Source organism: Carassius auratus, unplaced genomic scaffold (genome assembly GCF_003368295.1).
Source record: "Carassius auratus strain Wakin unplaced genomic scaffold, ASM336829v1 scaf_tig00026477, whole genome shotgun sequence".
Classification (NCBI taxonomy): Eukaryota; Metazoa; Chordata; class Actinopteri; order Cypriniformes; family Cyprinidae; genus Carassius; species Carassius auratus.
The window spans coordinates 12,785-30,737 of record NW_020525519.1 but is presented as its reverse complement, the minus strand read 5'-3'; the positions used below and the strand labels follow the sequence as shown (position 1 = coordinate 30,737).

At 35.9% G+C, this 17,953-nt stretch overlaps 4 protein-coding genes across 6 annotated transcripts; 2 read left to right on the top strand and 2 right to left on the bottom strand.

The window, feature by feature from the left end:
- Positions 1 to 1,312: 1,312 nt before the first annotated feature.
- Positions 1,313 to 4,095, bottom strand: LOC113078710 (kinetochore-associated protein NSL1 homolog). The gene is made up of 5 exons (XM_026251043.1): positions 3,654 to 4,095; positions 3,397 to 3,475; positions 3,179 to 3,306; positions 1,462 to 1,517; positions 1,313 to 1,367 (listed from the first exon to the last, which is right to left on the bottom strand). The coding sequence occupies exons 1-5, from the start codon at positions 3,942 to 3,944 to the stop codon at positions 1,322 to 1,324; spliced, it is 600 nt and encodes a 199-aa protein (XP_026106828.1). The 5' UTR covers positions 3,945 to 4,095; the 3' UTR covers positions 1,313 to 1,321.
- Positions 3,962 to 7,129, top strand: LOC113078709 (putative deoxyribonuclease tatdn3). Of its 3 annotated transcripts, none has more exons than XM_026251040.1 (10): positions 3,962 to 4,124; positions 4,556 to 4,588; positions 4,674 to 4,747; positions 4,906 to 4,987; positions 5,081 to 5,143; positions 5,723 to 5,832; positions 6,020 to 6,075; positions 6,160 to 6,272; positions 6,536 to 6,616; positions 6,716 to 7,129. In XM_026251040.1, exons 1-10 carry the CDS (start codon positions 3,984 to 3,986, stop codon positions 6,845 to 6,847), a joined length of 885 nt encoding a protein of 294 aa, XP_026106825.1. In that variant the 5' UTR covers positions 3,962 to 3,983; the 3' UTR covers positions 6,848 to 7,129. The 3 variants fall into 3 exon arrangements, with proteins under 3 accessions (XP_026106825.1, XP_026106827.1, XP_026106826.1); XM_026251042.1 differs by having other exon boundaries at positions 6,721 to 6,852; XM_026251041.1 differs by lacking the exon at positions 4,556 to 4,588.
- On the bottom strand, positions 7,097 to 7,663 carry LOC113078711 (spermatogenesis-associated protein 45). The gene is made up of 2 exons (XM_026251045.1): positions 7,316 to 7,663; positions 7,097 to 7,238 (listed from the first exon to the last, which is right to left on the bottom strand). The coding sequence occupies exons 1-2, from the start codon at positions 7,551 to 7,553 to the stop codon at positions 7,189 to 7,191; spliced, it is 288 nt and encodes a 95-aa protein (XP_026106830.1). The 5' UTR covers positions 7,554 to 7,663; the 3' UTR covers positions 7,097 to 7,188.
- Positions 7,664 to 9,036: 1,373 nt separating this feature from the next.
- On the top strand, positions 9,037 to 17,432 carry LOC113078707 (feline leukemia virus subgroup C receptor-related protein 1-like). The gene is made up of 10 exons (XM_026251039.1): positions 9,037 to 10,253; positions 11,109 to 11,253; positions 11,962 to 12,102; positions 12,557 to 12,624; positions 13,399 to 13,502; positions 13,943 to 14,053; positions 15,236 to 15,341; positions 15,585 to 15,696; positions 15,782 to 15,846; positions 16,228 to 17,432. Exons 1-10 carry the CDS (start codon positions 9,594 to 9,596, stop codon positions 16,288 to 16,290), a joined length of 1,575 nt encoding a protein of 524 aa, XP_026106824.1. The 5' UTR covers positions 9,037 to 9,593; the 3' UTR covers positions 16,291 to 17,432.
- Positions 17,433 to 17,953: the final 521 nt, after the last annotated feature.

The window sequence follows — 17,953 nt, the reverse complement described above, 5'->3', positions numbered from 1 at the left end:
TTTGTTCGACTCAAAATTTCTGTTAACATGCTTGGATACATCACTCTGTGAACAGTCAGCTTATCTGCAAATGAATTTGTGTGACTTACACACCTTGTGAAGGATGTCAATGATTGTCAGAGATCATTTTGAAGGCTCAGAAACCTTTGCAGGTGTTTTGACTTGATTAGCTGATTGGCATGTCATCATATTCTAATTTGTTGAGATCGTGAATTGGTGGGGTTTCTTATATATTAGAGTAAAATCATCACAATTAAAAGAACCAAAGACTTAAACTACTTTAGTCTGTGTGCTTATAATTTTTTAATACATGAGTTTCACAATTTGAGTTGAATTACTGAAATAAATGAACTTTTCCTCAACATTTGAATTTATTATGATGCACCTGTAGTAAGTTTATCAGAAGTAGAATTTAATCCCGATATTCTTTTCCATCAGTTTACTTAACAAATTTTGGCAATTATAAGATATTGCCTATAGATATTTGTAAATGTTAAGATGAAATTTTTTTATCATTGTTTACTTATGATATAAAAAGGACCCTGTTAGTCCATGTTTAATTGGATCAGTTGTTTAATTAAAATGTGCTCAGTGCCAGTATTTGGAAACCAGTACTGGTAGACCAACAACACCTTGTGTATGAACCTGGACCACATCAGCACAATAGTTCTCCAAAAAAGGAATTTATTGTAATGGAAAAAGAAATTGATGTAGCACTTATTTTCATTTTTTAACTATATGCCACAAAGTATTTCTTGAATATTATTACTATGATATGGGTAAAATCAACATACAAAACATTTATCTAATAACAGGTTGTCAATACAATACTCCCCAACTGCCCTTCTCTATTACCATACAAATGATACATACACAGATATACACATTAATTTAGCATCAGTCATTTGGATGGTCTTTGGAGCAGGTACATAGTCTGCACTGTATTCTGATCAGACGCAGCTCTTTTTGATGGTGGAGGGAAGCCTTGTGGTGAATGTCTGGATAGACGTCTCCTACTGAGCTGCCAAACACTTCACTGTAGATCTCCACCGACTCCGCTGAAGGCTGCATGTCAAGTACTTGACGCAAGCCCTCGGCTGCCTGCTTCAGACTTTTCAGAGACTGAACAGAATGATGGAAAATGGAGGCATGTTTAGAAATATAAATCCTTTTTTGACTATGGTAATGATACTTTTATCTCACTGGTATACTTAAAATTATAAGACACTAAAATGGACAAGCATGTAGTACCATGCATTCAAGAGGCACTGTATAAAAGTAATTAAACTTGATTTATACTTCATAACTGTACTGGCTTGTTTCAACATTGGCAGGTGCAGCAGCTGACACATTTCTGATGGCAGTGTCTGTAAAAAAATGTTTAAGTGCCAGTAACAAACACTGCATAAAGCACAGTTTACAAATTATGTACTTTTGCAAAGAAAAGAAAGGTGCACACACCTTGAGCTGGGTCTGGTTTTAGGTCTTGTGGCTTCACCTGTCTGTTCATACAAACCCTAAAATAATGGATCAACAGTAAAAAGCATATAAGCTACATTCACGCAACAACATTTAGGTCTTCAAAAAACTGAGCCTGTACTCTGAAAAAAACAGTGGTACTTTTTATTCCAGCAAACACAATAGTGTTTTATTATGACACCTAGTGGCCAGAGATTGAACACCTAAAATTTGTAAGTCTTAAAAGAATAATGACATCATATATTGTGACATCTGGTGGCCAGGAGTAGAACATGTAAAACTTTAAAATAACTGATTTACAGGGTATTGGTTCCTTGTCTCGGTGCTCTTTGAGTGCAAGGGATGGTTCAACTTGTTAAATAATAATAGTCCACGGCACTTGAATCTTACTTCAAAAAGTTTTAAAAAGCCTTTATTTCATCATGGCTATAAGTTTTAAAAACAGGTGACAAGCGCACACCTATGTGTTTATGGCTATTTTGCCTTCGTCAGAGTGTCATAATTAATTTACTCTGTCTGATAGGTGTTCCAAAGATAATTTGTTTCATACAGGTGCATCTCAAACTAGAATTTCTTACTTCGTAAGAAAAAGAATAAAACTTTTTAGTGAATTGTTGGCCTTCTGTAAAGTATGTTCAATTACTGTACATGTACTCAATACTTGGTAGGGGCTTCAATTCAGCGTGGCATGGAGGTGATCAGTTTGTGGCACTGCTGAGGTGGTATGGAAGCCCAGGTTTCTTTGACAGTGGCCTTCAGCACATCTGCATTTTCTGGTCTTTTGTTTCTCATTTTCCTCTTGACAACAGCCTATAGATTATCTATGTGGTTCAGGTCTGGTGAGTTTGCTGGCCAGTCAAGCACATCAACATCATGGTCATTTAACCAACTTTTGGTGCTTTTGGCATTGTGGGCAGGTGCCAAATCCTGCTGGAAAATGAAATCAGCATCTTCAAAAAGCTGGTCAGCAGAAGGAAGCATAAAGTGCTCCAAAATTTATTGGTAAACGGTGCAGTGACCTTGGTTTTCAAAAAACACAATGGACCAACACCAGCGGATGACATTGCACCCCAAATCCTCACAGACTGTGGAAACTTAACAAAAAGAAAATTGGGCTATGAGCTTCTCCACCCTTCCTCCAGACTCTAGGACCTTGAATTCCAAATGTAATACAAAACTTTCTCTCATCTGAAAAGAGGACTTTTGACCACTGTGCCTCTGAAGTTGTAGGTGGTTCAGGAGAGGCTTAACAAGAGGAATACGACAACTGTTGCCAAATTCCTTGACACGTCTGTATGCCTTGACCCCAGCCTCAGTCCATTCTAATTTGTTGAGATCATGAATTGGTGGGTTTTTGTTTTAAATTAAAAGAACCAAAGGCTTAAACTACTTTAGTCTGTGTGCATTGAATTTATTTAATACACGAGTTTCACAATTTGAGTTGAATTACTGAAATAAATTAACTATTCCACGGCATTCTGATTTATTGAGATGCACCTGCACATTACATACTATAAAGACTAATATATTTTCTAATATCTGAAGTTAGTAATATTACGGTTTTAATAATTGAATACAAAATTTGTTAGTGATTTATTTATACTGTATGGATGAATGAAAAAAAAAATATATATATATACATATATATACACACACACACATACATATATATATATATATGATAATAAACATGTCTCACCAGAAGTTTCCTTTCTGCTCTTAATGATCGTACAACCTGGTTGCGTATTTGCTTTGGGTAAGAGTTGCGTTTGCAGGCAGTCTCTACTATTTTCTCATCCAGAATGTCATTTATTGTGCTGTCATAGTCTGAACATACAAAGTAATGGTTAATAATGTTATGGCTTGGGTTTGGTTTGCAAAAGTGTAATGAGTTCTCTAAAACTGACAGTAACTTACCTTCACAATAATCCTCTGACACCTCGTCCCAGGACAAGCCACCAATAACTAGATTTTCTTGCACTGTGAATTCAAAGTTCTAAATGATAATAAAAAAGACAAATGAAAAATCATCATCGATGTCATAAATAACTCAAATACTTGGTTTCCACAAAAATACCACAAGTTAAACAGATGGCGTTGCCACAGTGAAACCATCGTACACATAATAAACACAAATAATTGAACTGACGTGTTTTTTTTTCTACTAGACTTACCACAACCATTTCTTGCAGCAATTTAGCTTTGTCCTCCTCGGAAATGTGGCATTGGCCATCGAGCAACTTTTTAAATAAGTCTTTATACTTTTCAAGCTGTTCACGAACGTGTTTTTTCGACTTGACATTTACTCTAAAATCTGCCCCGCTCTCACGATCTGCCTCCATGACTGCCGCTTCTTTTTCAAAATAAATCCTGGAAACGGAAGCAGAATGTGTTACAACGAAACAAACCCTATCAGAAACAGCGGAAGAAACGTTCCGATCTCCATCGCGAAGAATCAGAACCATAGACAGTAAAAGAAACGGACAGAAAATGCCGTAGAGATCATGAAAACAAGAGGTTTAATAACACATTTTGTTTACAAATTTAAACAGAAACGTGCTCAAATTATTTTTATATACACTAACATCATGGCTAGAGGGTTCATTGACTGTCACTGTCACTTGTCAGCAGATGAGTTTACACAGGTAAGAAATTGCGAAAGCCTTATCTTTAAGCCATAAAAACGATGTCTTTATCATGAGCGGATCCATCACCGTTTTAATGTGTGCTACAGACTTACAGAAAAACCCACCTAAACCAAACTCATCAGCGGGTTTGCTTGTCTCATCTGGTTTAAGTTGTTTTTCAGCAGGTAGTTCAGAGTGATCTTATTGATTTGCACAGTACAGTACTTATTATAAATTAGGCCACTTTTTGACCGGATGAAGTTACAGTAATAACAACAAAGATAAATGTTATTATATAATATTAAATGTAAACTTTTGTAAGCTATGTTGTCAGTATCACTGTGTTTATGTAAACTATATACAGACAAGCGGTAGGTTGTCATACCAAACAGAAATCATTTGCACAGAATCTAGTTTATATATTTAAGTTTTTTTTTTCTTTTTTCTAGGATATAGATGACGTCCTTTTGAGAGCTAAAAGAGTAAGTTTTGTCAATCTTAAGAGACAAATCAATAAAAGCTGACAAACAAGACCAACAATGACTTGTGTAACTAATGTAATTTCAGGCTGGAGTGAAAGCTCTTGTGGCTGTTACAGAGGGAGCCAGTGAGTTTGAGAAAGTTATTCTGCTGTCAAAAACGTAAGCTTTGTATGAGAACATTCTCACTGAGGAGTTTCCTGTGGCTTTTGGAATGACAGTGTTCTAGCTGCACACACACACACACACACACACATCACGTATGCTTACACAGAAATGGACACATGCAGCTTTACTAATATTTAATGTTTTTGATATAGCTATCCTGGCTTTGTGTTCCCTTGTTTTGGCATTCATCCCCTTCAAGGATCAGGGCAAGACTTGCATAGTGTCAGGATTCAGGTGAATATAACCAAACAAGATATAGAAAGATACCCTGCTTCATATGCTATGTTGTGACCTTTTAGTGCAAAAGTATTAGTTTTGTTTTAACAGGACCTGGAGCCATTCCTTCCTTTGTTCCAGAAGTACAGAGCTGATATTGTTGCAGTCGGTGAGGTAAAATAAGATCATGTCTTTTTCAGACAATTTTTTAACAGACATTGCTCTGCATTTTTTAAATGTATTTAAATAACACTTACCAAACAAAAATAAAACATACAGCTTGTTTTGATTATACGTTTTATATAGAAAGTAGAGGTCAATTTAAGGAATGTGAAATTAATTAAATAAAATGAGAAAAAGAAAAGAAGTCCTTAGCAAACTTACAAGGGGTAATCAATATGATTTAAAATTATTTGATTGTATTTTATTGTAGAACTAGTATCTAAATTAATTAGAATCTTCTAACTCCATATTTTATCAGGTAGAAATTGTAAAGAAAAACTATTTTACAAATCCTTACAAAATTATGGAGCCTTTAAATATTGTTATTTACTAGGTTGAGAACCATTGGTCTAGGGATAATAATAATAAATAAAATGAATAAAAGTATGAAAATCATACAAGACTGGGGAAGCCAGGCCTCAAATTTCTAATGCTGATTTTAAATCTTGAGTCAGTATTGTAGTTCACCTATTTCTTGTTACATAATGTGATCTACGCTTGCATTTATTATTATTTTTTTTCTCTTCACAGATTGGTCTTGATTTCACCCCCTGGTTTGCGAAAACTACTCAAGAGCGTGATGAGCAGATAAAAGTCTTTATAAAACAACTTGAAATATCTAAAGAACTTGATTTGCCAGTGTGAGTAGCAACAGGTCTTTCTATTGGAGAGTAACAGGAAATCATAAGAGCAGCTCAGAAATGGATACATTGTTTGTTACTTTTTACTATTACTTGGTATTGCAGGATATATTGTACATCCTGAACTGACTGTTAGTTTTGTAGTTTCATTAACGCTCATATCTCAGTCCATTCTTTTATCTTAAAGGAATGTACATTCCCGCTCAGCAGCTAAGGTTACCATAGACACGATGAAAGAACTAGGTAAGAGATAACAAATCATTATGTCTCTGTGACCTTTACAAATGCAGCTGAATTTCTTGAGTAATTCTACTTTTATGTCTTTAGGGATTAGACAAGCATTATTGCATAACTTTGCCGGCAAGCCATCAGTTGCTATGGAAGGGGTTCAGGCTGGATTCTGCTTCTCCTTTCCGCCTGCTGTCAGCAAAACTGAGCAGGTTATATAAGGATTTAATTTAATTACCATCATGCTTGTGTGCCATAAAATCATAGATAAGTATGCAATAAAGACTTGAATCATATTTTAAAGAATGACTCAGTTCCACGTCACATGTCATTCACTTCAAATATTAGTACATTTTGTACATATGATTGTTTGTTTGAACCGGAAATTATGTATTATTAAAACCTATATGTAACTTCAGTGACAAACGTTAGGTTTGACATCATTTTATTTTTCACTACCATATTTCAAATGCAGAGAGCAAAATTGATCAGACAGATTCCACTGGAACACATTTGCCTTGAGACAGATTCTCCAGCCTTGGGGATTGACAAACATGTAAGTCCTAACCTTTTATTATAATCTGATTTTCTGTATGACTGAGATGTTTTGAAGCTCACTGTCCATGTTTATCTTATTTATTTATTTTTGCCCTAGATTAGAAATGAGCCTGGAAACATAATGATCTGCTGTGAATACATTGCGAAGGTTAAGGGAATATCTTCAGACGCAGTTATGGAAGTCACAACACAGAATGCCCTTCGGTTGTTTTCTAAGTTAAAAAGATAGAATTAATTTTCTTATATAATGTCATTTTGTTAATAAAGCACTCACTCAGAGAAAACAAATTGACTTAGATTAATGTCTTGTACTTTGAAGTTTTCTGTAAAAGTATCATGCATGAACCTTTCAGATTGTTTTTGTGAGCTGGGTTAAAACCAATTCTCCCTATCAATACATTTTTCAAATGTTTTTCATTTGTATTCCTTTCAGAAGAAAGGCATACAGGTTTTGACATTAAGGATGATAAATAACAGTTTGACAATTTTTTAAATAAAAAATATGAATTAATCCACTGTTTTATTGCCAGATCGCTTCATTACATGTGTATTGCTGTCTGGAGAAAAAAGTTAATCTTCACAGAGGTTGATTGAAGTTCCTAACACTTGATGACTTCTATCTGGAAGGACAAAAAAGATCGTATTTTACTTCATCATATGTCGAATATAGCCTTTATTAGTTGGAGGTGCGTCTTACAGCTGTCCTCGAAGTGTCTTCGCTCGGGATGTCTGCTGTTGTCGTCTCTGTCCATCCAGGAGGAGCGCTGCTCGGGGCGCGCGGTCTGCAGCGCGCTGAAGTCACAGCTGTTCTGGAGGTGAGCGCGGAAATGTTTCCTTTGAGGTAAACTCCAGAACCTACTGGTGGTCTCCACGCGACACCACGTCTCCCTCTGCATATTAAACTCGTACAGTTGGTCTTGCTTAGATTTTGACATTGTTATCGATCATATGTAGGGTACTTGTGAAGGCGAATCAACTTGTGGCCATTTCAGTCCTTGATGTTTAAACAGCTGTAACCATGGTAACCAGACATGTAGCCTTCCGGTAATGTGTGTTTCCGCCGGAAGTTGTTATATATATATATATATATATATATATATATATATATATATATATATATATATATATATATATATATATATATATATATATATATATATTTTTTTTTTTTTTTTTTTTTTTTTTTTTTTTTTTTTTTTTTGCAGGGGTGCCAGCACTGTGTAACAAAACCATCCCAAATGCCATATCATAGCCCAAACAAGCCCCGTGGCCCTTCCAAATATCAAATCTCAACACAGGCCACGTCTTCCACACCAGTAGGCTAGCCTGTAGATTAAAATATAACTTAAATAATTTAAAGGCTTTTTTGATGTTAAAAATAGCTTTTTCAGTGGAATGAATTGTATTTTATGGTTCCTAACTAGCAGTATTGTGAAACAACGTTGTCATTCAGTACGTCTTTAAAAACTGCATTGATCATTATGTAGCCTGTCTTGCACTGTCATGTTAGCTTTGAAAGATGTTTGTAAAAGTCTCCCACGTTTCACCAAGTCCAGACTGAAACTAGCCTACACTGATTTCACCTTGACCTTCGTGCTATTTTAATAATATGGAATAAAGATAAATATATTTTTTCTATTCAATGCCACAAGAACAAGAGGTACTGCTTTGTCGCATAACATTATTAGCGGCAAAAGTGACAAATTTTACAGCGTTTTCAGCACTTATTTTCATGTCTTAATTAAATATGTTTCACATGATTAATATAAACTGTCACATGACCAAATCAGTTTAATTTCTGTTTGCAACTTGAGATGGCTGCTGCATAAGCTCCCAAAACGAAAGGTTACTAAAGTATGTTAACAAAGATATGACAAAGATTTCTGGTACTCATTATCTTTAATGTGTCTAGTATTAATATACGAATTCAGATATATTCAGTTTCGTGGAGTGTGGTCATAGAATGAGTAAACCTCTTCATAGTCACAGTGAATTTGGGAAATTGCAGTTGTGAGGGAAAATTGAACTAAAATTTTGCCATTGCAAAATATTGCATTAAAAGTTCAAATGTTACAAATAAGTTAGAATATTGATGTTGTAATGCTGGTAGCAATAATAGGTAATACATATTTGATGATATGCCTATATGTGTCAAAAAAATAATGTTACAAAAATACAAAGTTGATGGTTATATTGAACAAAGGGGAACTGGATCACTGCTGGTATCACTTCATGAAACTGTTCATGAAAAAGAATTTGGAAAAAAATCCAGGTCCACAAACAAACAGAATCCAGCCACAAAAATTGTGTTGCAAGTGCCAGACTGGCACACCTGAAATCAATGCAACTATAAGTAGCCTATGGCTTGATTCTGTTTGTTTGTGGACCTGGATTTTTTCCAAATTCTTTTTTTATTGATGGTTATATATTTGTATTTTATCTCAGTATTCCATCATTGTTGTATAAGTTTTTTTTAAGCATAATAAGTAACCCTAGAATGATATCAAACAATTTAAAATGGCTGGGCTAAGATGAGCGCAAGCGTAAAATGCCATTCAATGCAGCTCGCATTTTTCATGGTCTACTTTATCAGTGTATATGTAACGAAGAAAGGGCTCAGTCGCCTACTTGCCCCGCCCCGTCTGCAGTCTCATTGGTCCTCGCCGAGCATATAAACCCACTTACTGTATTGATCTGATCAGGGTAAGCAAATCCGAGGAGGATGTGCGCATCACGCCATTATCACACGCATGCTGCTGAGGCCGGTGGTAGAGATCGGGAACGTGGCCCCAGTTCTATTAAGTTGTAATTACAGCGTTATTATCAAGTGGAGCATCTGAATACGTCATCATTATCTCTTTATCTCATACGCTCACCGCTTCAGGAAGAGATTTAGGCTACACCTTTTTAGTCTAGTCTAGCCTGATATAAACTAGAATCGTTTATGTCTATGTGAAGGGGTTAAATTTGCCGAGATGGTGGCAGGTGAGTTTCTTCAGGAGCAGCATGTTCTGCCCGACAGCACACCTGACGGCAGTGTCACTGAAGGAAATACAGAGGAGGACAGCGGCTACAAGGAGCTTTCCAATGGATCGGTCCATATAACGCTGGATCCGAAGGTGCTGGAACAGGAGCTTCCACCTCCGGACGAAAAAGAGGCGATGTTGCCCGGCGAACAGAATAACGAAGCTCTGGAGACGAGACTCTACTGGAGGCGGTTTGCCGTTCTTGGTGTGTTCAGCCTCTATTCGCTCGTCAACGCTTTTCAGTGGATCCAGTACAGCATCATTACCAACATCTTCATGGACTATTATAATGTATCTAGCATCGCTATTGACTGGCTCTCTGTGGTCTATATGGTCGCGTATGTGCCTTTAATCTTCCCCGCGACGTGGCTCTTGGATAAGAAGGGGCTGAGGATGACGGCATTGTTAGGGGCCGGACTGAATGTCCTGGGCGCGTGGGTAAAGTGTGCCAGCGTGGGGCCAGGCCTGTTCTGGGTCACCATGACCGCTCAGATCATATGCTCTGTGGCTCAGGTGTTCATCCTCGGCCTCCCCTCCAGAATCGCATCGGTTTGGTTCGGCCCGAGAGAAGTTTCCACGGCCTGTGCCACAGCGGTGTTGGGCAACCAGGTGTGACCTTTAAATTATATGCCATTAAAAATTAATTTGGTCATATATTAGTTGGCATTTCACATGTTACGAATGTCACTTGCTTTTGTATTTAAAATTAAGTACAGCTGAAGTCAGGTCAACATTATTAATAATTTCACGTTATGTTGTTAACATTAAGTAGCATTTTCCCTTCTAAAAATAGAATATAATTTCCATATCATAACTTCCACTAAAATAAATGATGGAAAATCCACCTGGATTTAAACTGGACTTCTGCTCTAAAACGCTCTTTTAAGAATTCAGCTGGTTCAAGCTGATAGTCAATTTTTATTTCGTCTAATTTTGTTATAAAATTGATAAAGAGAGCGATAAAATAAATCATAAATTTTTATTAGTAAAAATAATTTTATTTTTTAACTATAAGAGACAGACAAGATACAATATATATATATATATATATATATATATATATATATATATATATATATATATATATATATATATATATATATATATATATATATAATGAGATAGACAAGATAATATTTCATGTTTAACATTACTAATTTTATTACTTTAGAAGATAGAGAAGTTGGTTCATCAAAAATACAACGATACACGATAGAACACGATAGGAGATATTTGAAAGAATACTGTTAACAAAGCAGTTTTGGTTCCCATTGTTTATTGTATGTTATTATTTTGGCAGGAACTATGGTTACCACTATCTTTTTTTTTTTTTAAACAGTGCAGAGTAAAAAGAACACTATAACACTGAAACACTATAACTTAAAGTGTAACCTGAAGTATGAAGTATATGTTTCATATACTAATTTGTTTATTAAACTGTGTGTAATACATTTCTTTTTTCAGCTTGGTGTAGCCATCGGTTTCCTGCTCCCACCTGTACTGGTTCCCAACACAGCCGACGACAAAGATCTCATGGGCCACAACATCAGCATAATGTTCTATGGAACAGCTGGAGTTTCAACTCTGCTCTTCCTTTTAACAATATTTGGTAAAAACTAGTATCTATAACTTTTTTCCAGCAGTTGAGACAAAGAGCAAAACAGAATGTAAAACAGCATTTTCTCATACAGTCTTTTGCATGCTTTTATGCCATTTGGGAAGTTGTGGCCTAATGGGTGGAGAGTCGGACTCCAAATCAAAAGGTTGTGAGTTCGAGTCTCGGTCAGGCAGGAATTGTGGGTGGGGGGAGTGCATGTACAGTTCTCTCTCCACCTTCAATACCACGACTTAGGTGCCCTTGAGCAAGGCATCGAACCCCCAACTGCTCCCCGGGCGCCGCAGCATAAATGGCTGCCCACTGCTCCGGGTGTGTGTTCACAGTGTGTGTGTGTGTTCACTGCTCTGTGTGTGTGCACTTCGGATGGGTTAAATGCAGACCACAAATTCTGAGTATGAGTCACCATACTTGGCTGAATGTCATGTCACTTTCACTTTCACTTTATAGTTTACAATACACAAGCAAGTTGCAACTGGTTGACTTGGAATCATCTTGCTCACAATCTTTGCATGTTGTGTCATCTGTCATCAGAACATGGAAAAGAGCTGTTTTAGAAACATAGACAAGAGATTTATATGCAAGAGTGATTCAAATTTTAAAGAGTATCAAAACAAATACAAGTACGTTAACCCCTCAGAACAGCTGTAGATGTGTTCAGTAGTTGAAGTTCATGTGTGTCTCTCCCATTCGTCTTCTCAGTCATTAAGGACAGACCTCCACTCCCACCCAGCAAAGCACAAGCTGTTCTCTCCACCGGTCCAGCTGAAGACTATTCTTACAAGAAATCAATCATCAACCTCTTCAAGAACAAGCCCTTCATTCTTCTCCTCATCAGCTATGGTGAGGAAGACAGTTATTTCATGCAAAATTACAATTCTGTCATCCTTTACTCACACTGAACAATTTTATGCATTTAATTATAATAAATAACATTTTTAAATAATTTTATATATGTTTTTATTTTATTTTTGCTTTGGGCAATAATAAATAATTTAAATTTCCTGTGGCTCAAGTGGTAGAGCATTGCATTAGCATCGTAAGGTTGTGGGTTCGATTCCCAGGGAACACGCTAAGTAAAAAATGTTAGCCTGAATGCACTGTAAGTTGCTTTGGATAAAAGCGTCTGCTAAATGCATAAATTGATTGATTTATATATTTAAATATTATTTATTAATTATTTAAATTTTAGGGTTTACTATTCCTTTAATCTCATCTTAATATGTTCTCCGTGCTTTTATTCACACAATAATTTTTTTTTCAACATAATTTATTAAATATTTGATATTGTTTTTAGGCATCATGACCGGATCATTCTACTCTGTATCTACACTTCTCAATCAAATGATAATTACTCATTATCCGGTAAGTGACCTTTGATAAACTCAGCATGAACATGCCACATGCATGTGTGTAGGAGTCTTTCTGTGTCTGTCCCAGGCGCACTTTTTATAGTGTTTGCCGGGAATGGCCAGCTGGTCACTGTTTTATTGTCCAGGCTCTTACAGTTCATTAGCCGCTTTTCATGCATGCCTGCTACTCATGACAGAGTCCAAATGAAAAGACAAGCACTGTATACATTCCCAAGTTAGATGTGTCCGAATGTTCTGCAGGCTTTCCCACCAGGCTTAAGTTTAGTGAGCGCACACCATGTGATATTTCTTACCACACATAACACGTATCCATATCTGCCTGTGAGGTCCATTTGAAAGACGTGTCCCTAACAAAACATTGAAAGTTAGACAAAGTGTTGTAGACCATGCTCAGAAAGAATACATTCTACGCTCATTTGCAACAAACCTCTTAAGCTTTAAATACCCTTAATTGTAAATAAATGATTGTTAAGTGTTTCTTGACTTAAAAGTGATTTGTTGCAACCAAATACTGGTTAACAAACTGAAGGCCTGTTGAACTTGTTTTTGTGATCTTTTAATCCCCAAATCCTGAGATCAGAGCTTGCTTTAGGACAGTATTACATTTACATTTATTCATTTAGCAGATGCTTTTATCCACAGTGACTTAATATTTGGGGAATTCATCAAGTGATTCATCTTAAAGAGGCATATAGACACATGAAGTGCTCGTAATTAGAAGCATGATTGAAATGCTAATTTGAACTTTTAAAAACTCTTTCTTTAGGGCGAAGAGTTAAACACAGGGAGAATCGGCTTGACTTTGGTGGTGGCTGGAATGTTTGGCTCCATACTGTGTGGAATCTGGTTGGATCGTACTAAAACCTATAAGTATGTATATCTGGCAAACCGAATATTATTTTCCTCAGATATTTAGACTGTAATTGAATTTAAATGGCTTTAAACTATTTAGCTTTGGAATTCGTATTATTGTCAGATTTTGATTATTAGCAGCTTATATTTTAACCTTATTCTAAAATTTCTCTTTTTAAGATGTGGTCCCACATTGGTAAAATATTGCGGACAATCAAAGTTTTTTATTGTATGAGGCACAGTTCACACACAAGTCACTTTCAAACTAACCAGCTTTCTTTTGGTCAATTCTTTTGGGAAATTTGTGTGACCAACTAGAACTTATTGAAAGAACAATGATAAATGTGACCCACACATATACTCATTTTTAATAGGATTAACCCTCCTCACTTAATTTTCTGCATTTACTGTTTATTTCAGATCTGAGAAAAGCATTCATTTTTCCTCTCGTCCTTTAGATTGACTACATTGATCGTCTACATCCTGTCCTTCATTGGAATGGTGGTGTTCACATTCACGCTGAGCTTGGGAAATTTGCTTGTTATCTTTTTTACTGCTGGTGTTCTAGGGTAAGCCTGCTACTAGAGTTCAACTCGTGTAGCTGTTACTATCATTTCTGAAATGAGTATCTTGATTCATAAGTGCAGACAGGTCAATGTTCCTTTGTTCTCTTACCACACACAGTTTGAATATACATACTCTTTTATGTATGTATATATTTATATATTTATATATTTGTTTGTATTTTATATAATCATACTATATTATCATATATCATTAACATATTATGTTATATATTATACTTTTATATTACATACACAAATGTATGTTCTATATATTCAGTAACATTTATAAAATATTTATTTGAAACTTTTATATCAAAAACATTTATAATGTCACAAAAGCTATATTTCAGATATATTTAAAACAATCTATTTCAAATAAACCATTTTTTAAAAATATATTTATTGATCTAAAGCAAATTTTTGTGAACAACCCAGTGGCACACTTGTGTGTGTAAAAACCATAGACTGTATAAAAACATGGATGTAGTGTCCCTGACGTGACATCATCCTTAGACTCCTGAAGTGTGTTTTTGAAGCCTAAAGCGTGCAGAGCGAGCCGTCGCCATCTTGGCAGTGCGTCACCACGCGACTCTCCAGGACAATCAAAAATGGGCAAAAAGTGGGGAGCTATTTGCTGAAGCCACACCCACTTAGCACGACGGCAGTGCCAGCAACGGCAATCCACCTGTCACTCAAGTGGCCACGCCCTTAATTATGCAGAACTTCAAGTCTTAATATAATTTAAATGGATAAGTTATTAAAAAAATTCACCCCCTTCACAGTTGTCATGAAGAGCAAAATTTGCTATTTACACCAAAATAATTTTTTGCATCAGGCTGTAAACATGTTTCTTTCTGATGTAAAGTTGGGCATTTTAACATGGGGAGTCTATGGGACTGACTTCCTTTTGCAGCCGGCCTCAAGTGTCCTGTCGATGAATTGAAGTTTTAGTCACTTCCCTATTGGCCTCACGAGAGAGAACGGGAGGTTGGCGCTCGGTAAAAACAGCAGAAGTGATCACTGATCAGGTTTTGCTTCCTCGTTGTGCGATTCACCCAAACATGTTTGTGCATGCCATACTTTAACTTCTCACATTCAAATAGTTTTCCCTCCCATTCAAATAATTTTCACTGCCAGGTACAGGTAGGTGTATTTGACTCATGTTACTACTGTTCTTTTCTAAAGGTTTTTTATGACTGGTTACCTTCCCATTGGCTTTGAATTTGGCGTCGAAATCACATACCCTGAGTCGGAGGGCACATCATCTGGTCTTCTAAATGCATTTGCACAGGTATTGACTGACTGACTGGTTTCATTTTTGCAATAAGCTTTCAGTTATTTCCATACACCATGGTAACACCTTTCAATTTTTTTAACAGCCTGGTAAGGTGCACACCCACATTAAATATTGATATACTTACTGTAGTTTTTCAGCCTATCCTCTTATATGTTGAAGAACAGGTTTAGAGCCTTCTCGAATAAGTCATTGTTACTTACATATTTTTGCCTCATACTCTACTGTCTTTAATTTTAGGTGTTCGGCATCATTTTTACTCTCATCCAAGGGCAGCTTACCACAGACTATGGCCCACTCAGCGGAAACATTTTCTTGTGTGCTTGGATCCTCCTCGGCATTGTTCTAACAGGTTCATTTTCCTTATCACAGGCTTTTTCTCATCAATCAGTAGTGTTACTGAAGAGCACTGAGAAACTTCTGTGTTGTTTTTACAGCTCTGATTAAATCAGACCTCAAAAGACACGGCGTCAATGTGAGCGATATAAACAAAGGACAAGCAGTAAGTTCCTCTGATTTGAATTTCCAGTGTTGCCTCTCATCACTTTTGTGAACTAAACATGCCAAATAGCAAGAGACCCAACCCTGCTAATCTTGATAATACGAAGTAGGAGATATCGCAGTACATTTATAATCAGTTAAGTGCAAGATCAAAGTCAAAAAGGACAAAAGCCATGCTGGCTGGCCAGACTAATCTATTAATATATATTTACAATATAGGTTTTACAGTATTTTTTTAAGTGCATTCAAGTGTATTTGGCCTTCAGTAGCCTGATGTTCAATATCATCACTTTAGTCAATTAATTGCCATCTTTATGGAAATTAAAAAGGGTTGCAGATCTTAAAGCAGTGTTAATTGAACACCTGTTTGTCTCTCCTGAAGGTTCCCACTGAGCTGCCTTCTGAAAAAGTGTCCAGTGATGTCAAGCTGGAGTCTTCAATTTAAGTCTTAAACATCTCCAACAGCACAGACTCTCCTGAGATGACTTGAAATCTCCTTATTTTGCTCTAATATTGATGTTATAAAGAACTTTCATTGAAAACGGACAGTGATAATTGTTCACAAATATGCTGTGAATTCATTTCTCCAAATCTAGGCTGAAATGTGTCCATGCAGTCTGTCTCAAAATTATACATGCATGATACTTTCTATTTGTTTCAAGAATCATGGACCAAATATTAGGTTTTTAACCGGGCTTGTAATGGCCATATGCACAATCCTGTTAGTGTGTCTGGAAAAGCATGTTTGTTTGCTTCGTCTCAAAGGACCTTTCTGATTGTGTGCTACTGTGAAGCAATGTCGGTTATTTCTCAAATCTGCTCATGCATTGCAGCACATCTACATGTAATAGTTCCACAAAGGCCATAAATTCTCATTTTATTTTTTGAGGATGACGAAGATTGTCCAAGCATTAAATGAAGAGTGTTCTATAAGCCGAAAATACTTATTATGTCAAATGTAGTGCATGGTAAACCTAAGTGAGTGCTATTCACTTACCATGATGAGACTGACGTGATTTCAAGTGCTTATGCAGTTATTGCAAGCCATTGCTTTTTTGACCTGAAAAACATACCGGTACTTATTTAGACTTCTCTGGAGAGCACAAGTCAATCTGACAGCATTTGTATCGCATAAAGTATGAATTTTGTTAAAAAATTAATGTGATCCACTTACAAAAGTGTGTCGCTGACAGGCTTACTGAGGTTTTATGAAAATGTCACACCTCAGGTGTGTGGTAGAATGAAGCACTATTATTTTTTAAGCCTAGGTTTGCCTTTGATTAACACATTTTTGTATTTTAGATGCATATTTATTGGAAAGATTGCTTTTTAAGAATTGTTTTTGTATTTATTAATTTTGGTTTCAATTTCTACTGTTTCTACTTAGGAATATACTTGTCGGTTAATGAAGGCAGCTCTGTAAACTGGGGTTTCACATGATTGTCACAAAAGATGCTGGGAAATTCACTGGAGAGTAAAACTCTGTGCAAGAACTCATTAGTATTACACTCTGAACACTGGTGGAAGTGTCTCATGTTTCCATTATTGCTGTTGTAAAATAATAAAAAGAAAATTGCGAAAATTTAATTCTGCATGTTTTGTTTTTTTTTTTACTCGTGGAAAGATTTTTATTGTTATATTTTTACATTTACACTGTTTTTCTCTAAACACTACCACTCTATTTGAGACACTTGAAAACATCTAAATAATTAATAAGATTCCTTGTAAGACGTTTTAGAAAGTAAATACAACTGTACTAATTTTTTATGATGAAATCAAACATATAATCTGTGATTAGTAAACCTATGAAGTTTACAGGAAAAACAGGCTAGAAATCCATCCCCTAGAAGGGGTGGAGCGGGTTTACATTTAGAACTCTAGCGCCCTCTAGTGCTCACACATGACAGCTATAAATCATCACTGTCCTTTGAACTTCATATTAAAGGGAGAGAAGGAGCTAAAAGCAATCTAAAATTATTGGGTGAGGAATATCTTCTGCACAGTCTCTAATTTCAGACACCTAGAGGAAATAAAAATTACAGCCAGCAGGATTTAGAAAACATATAATGTAGGAGGCTAATTAATTAATTAAATTTAATTTAATTTAA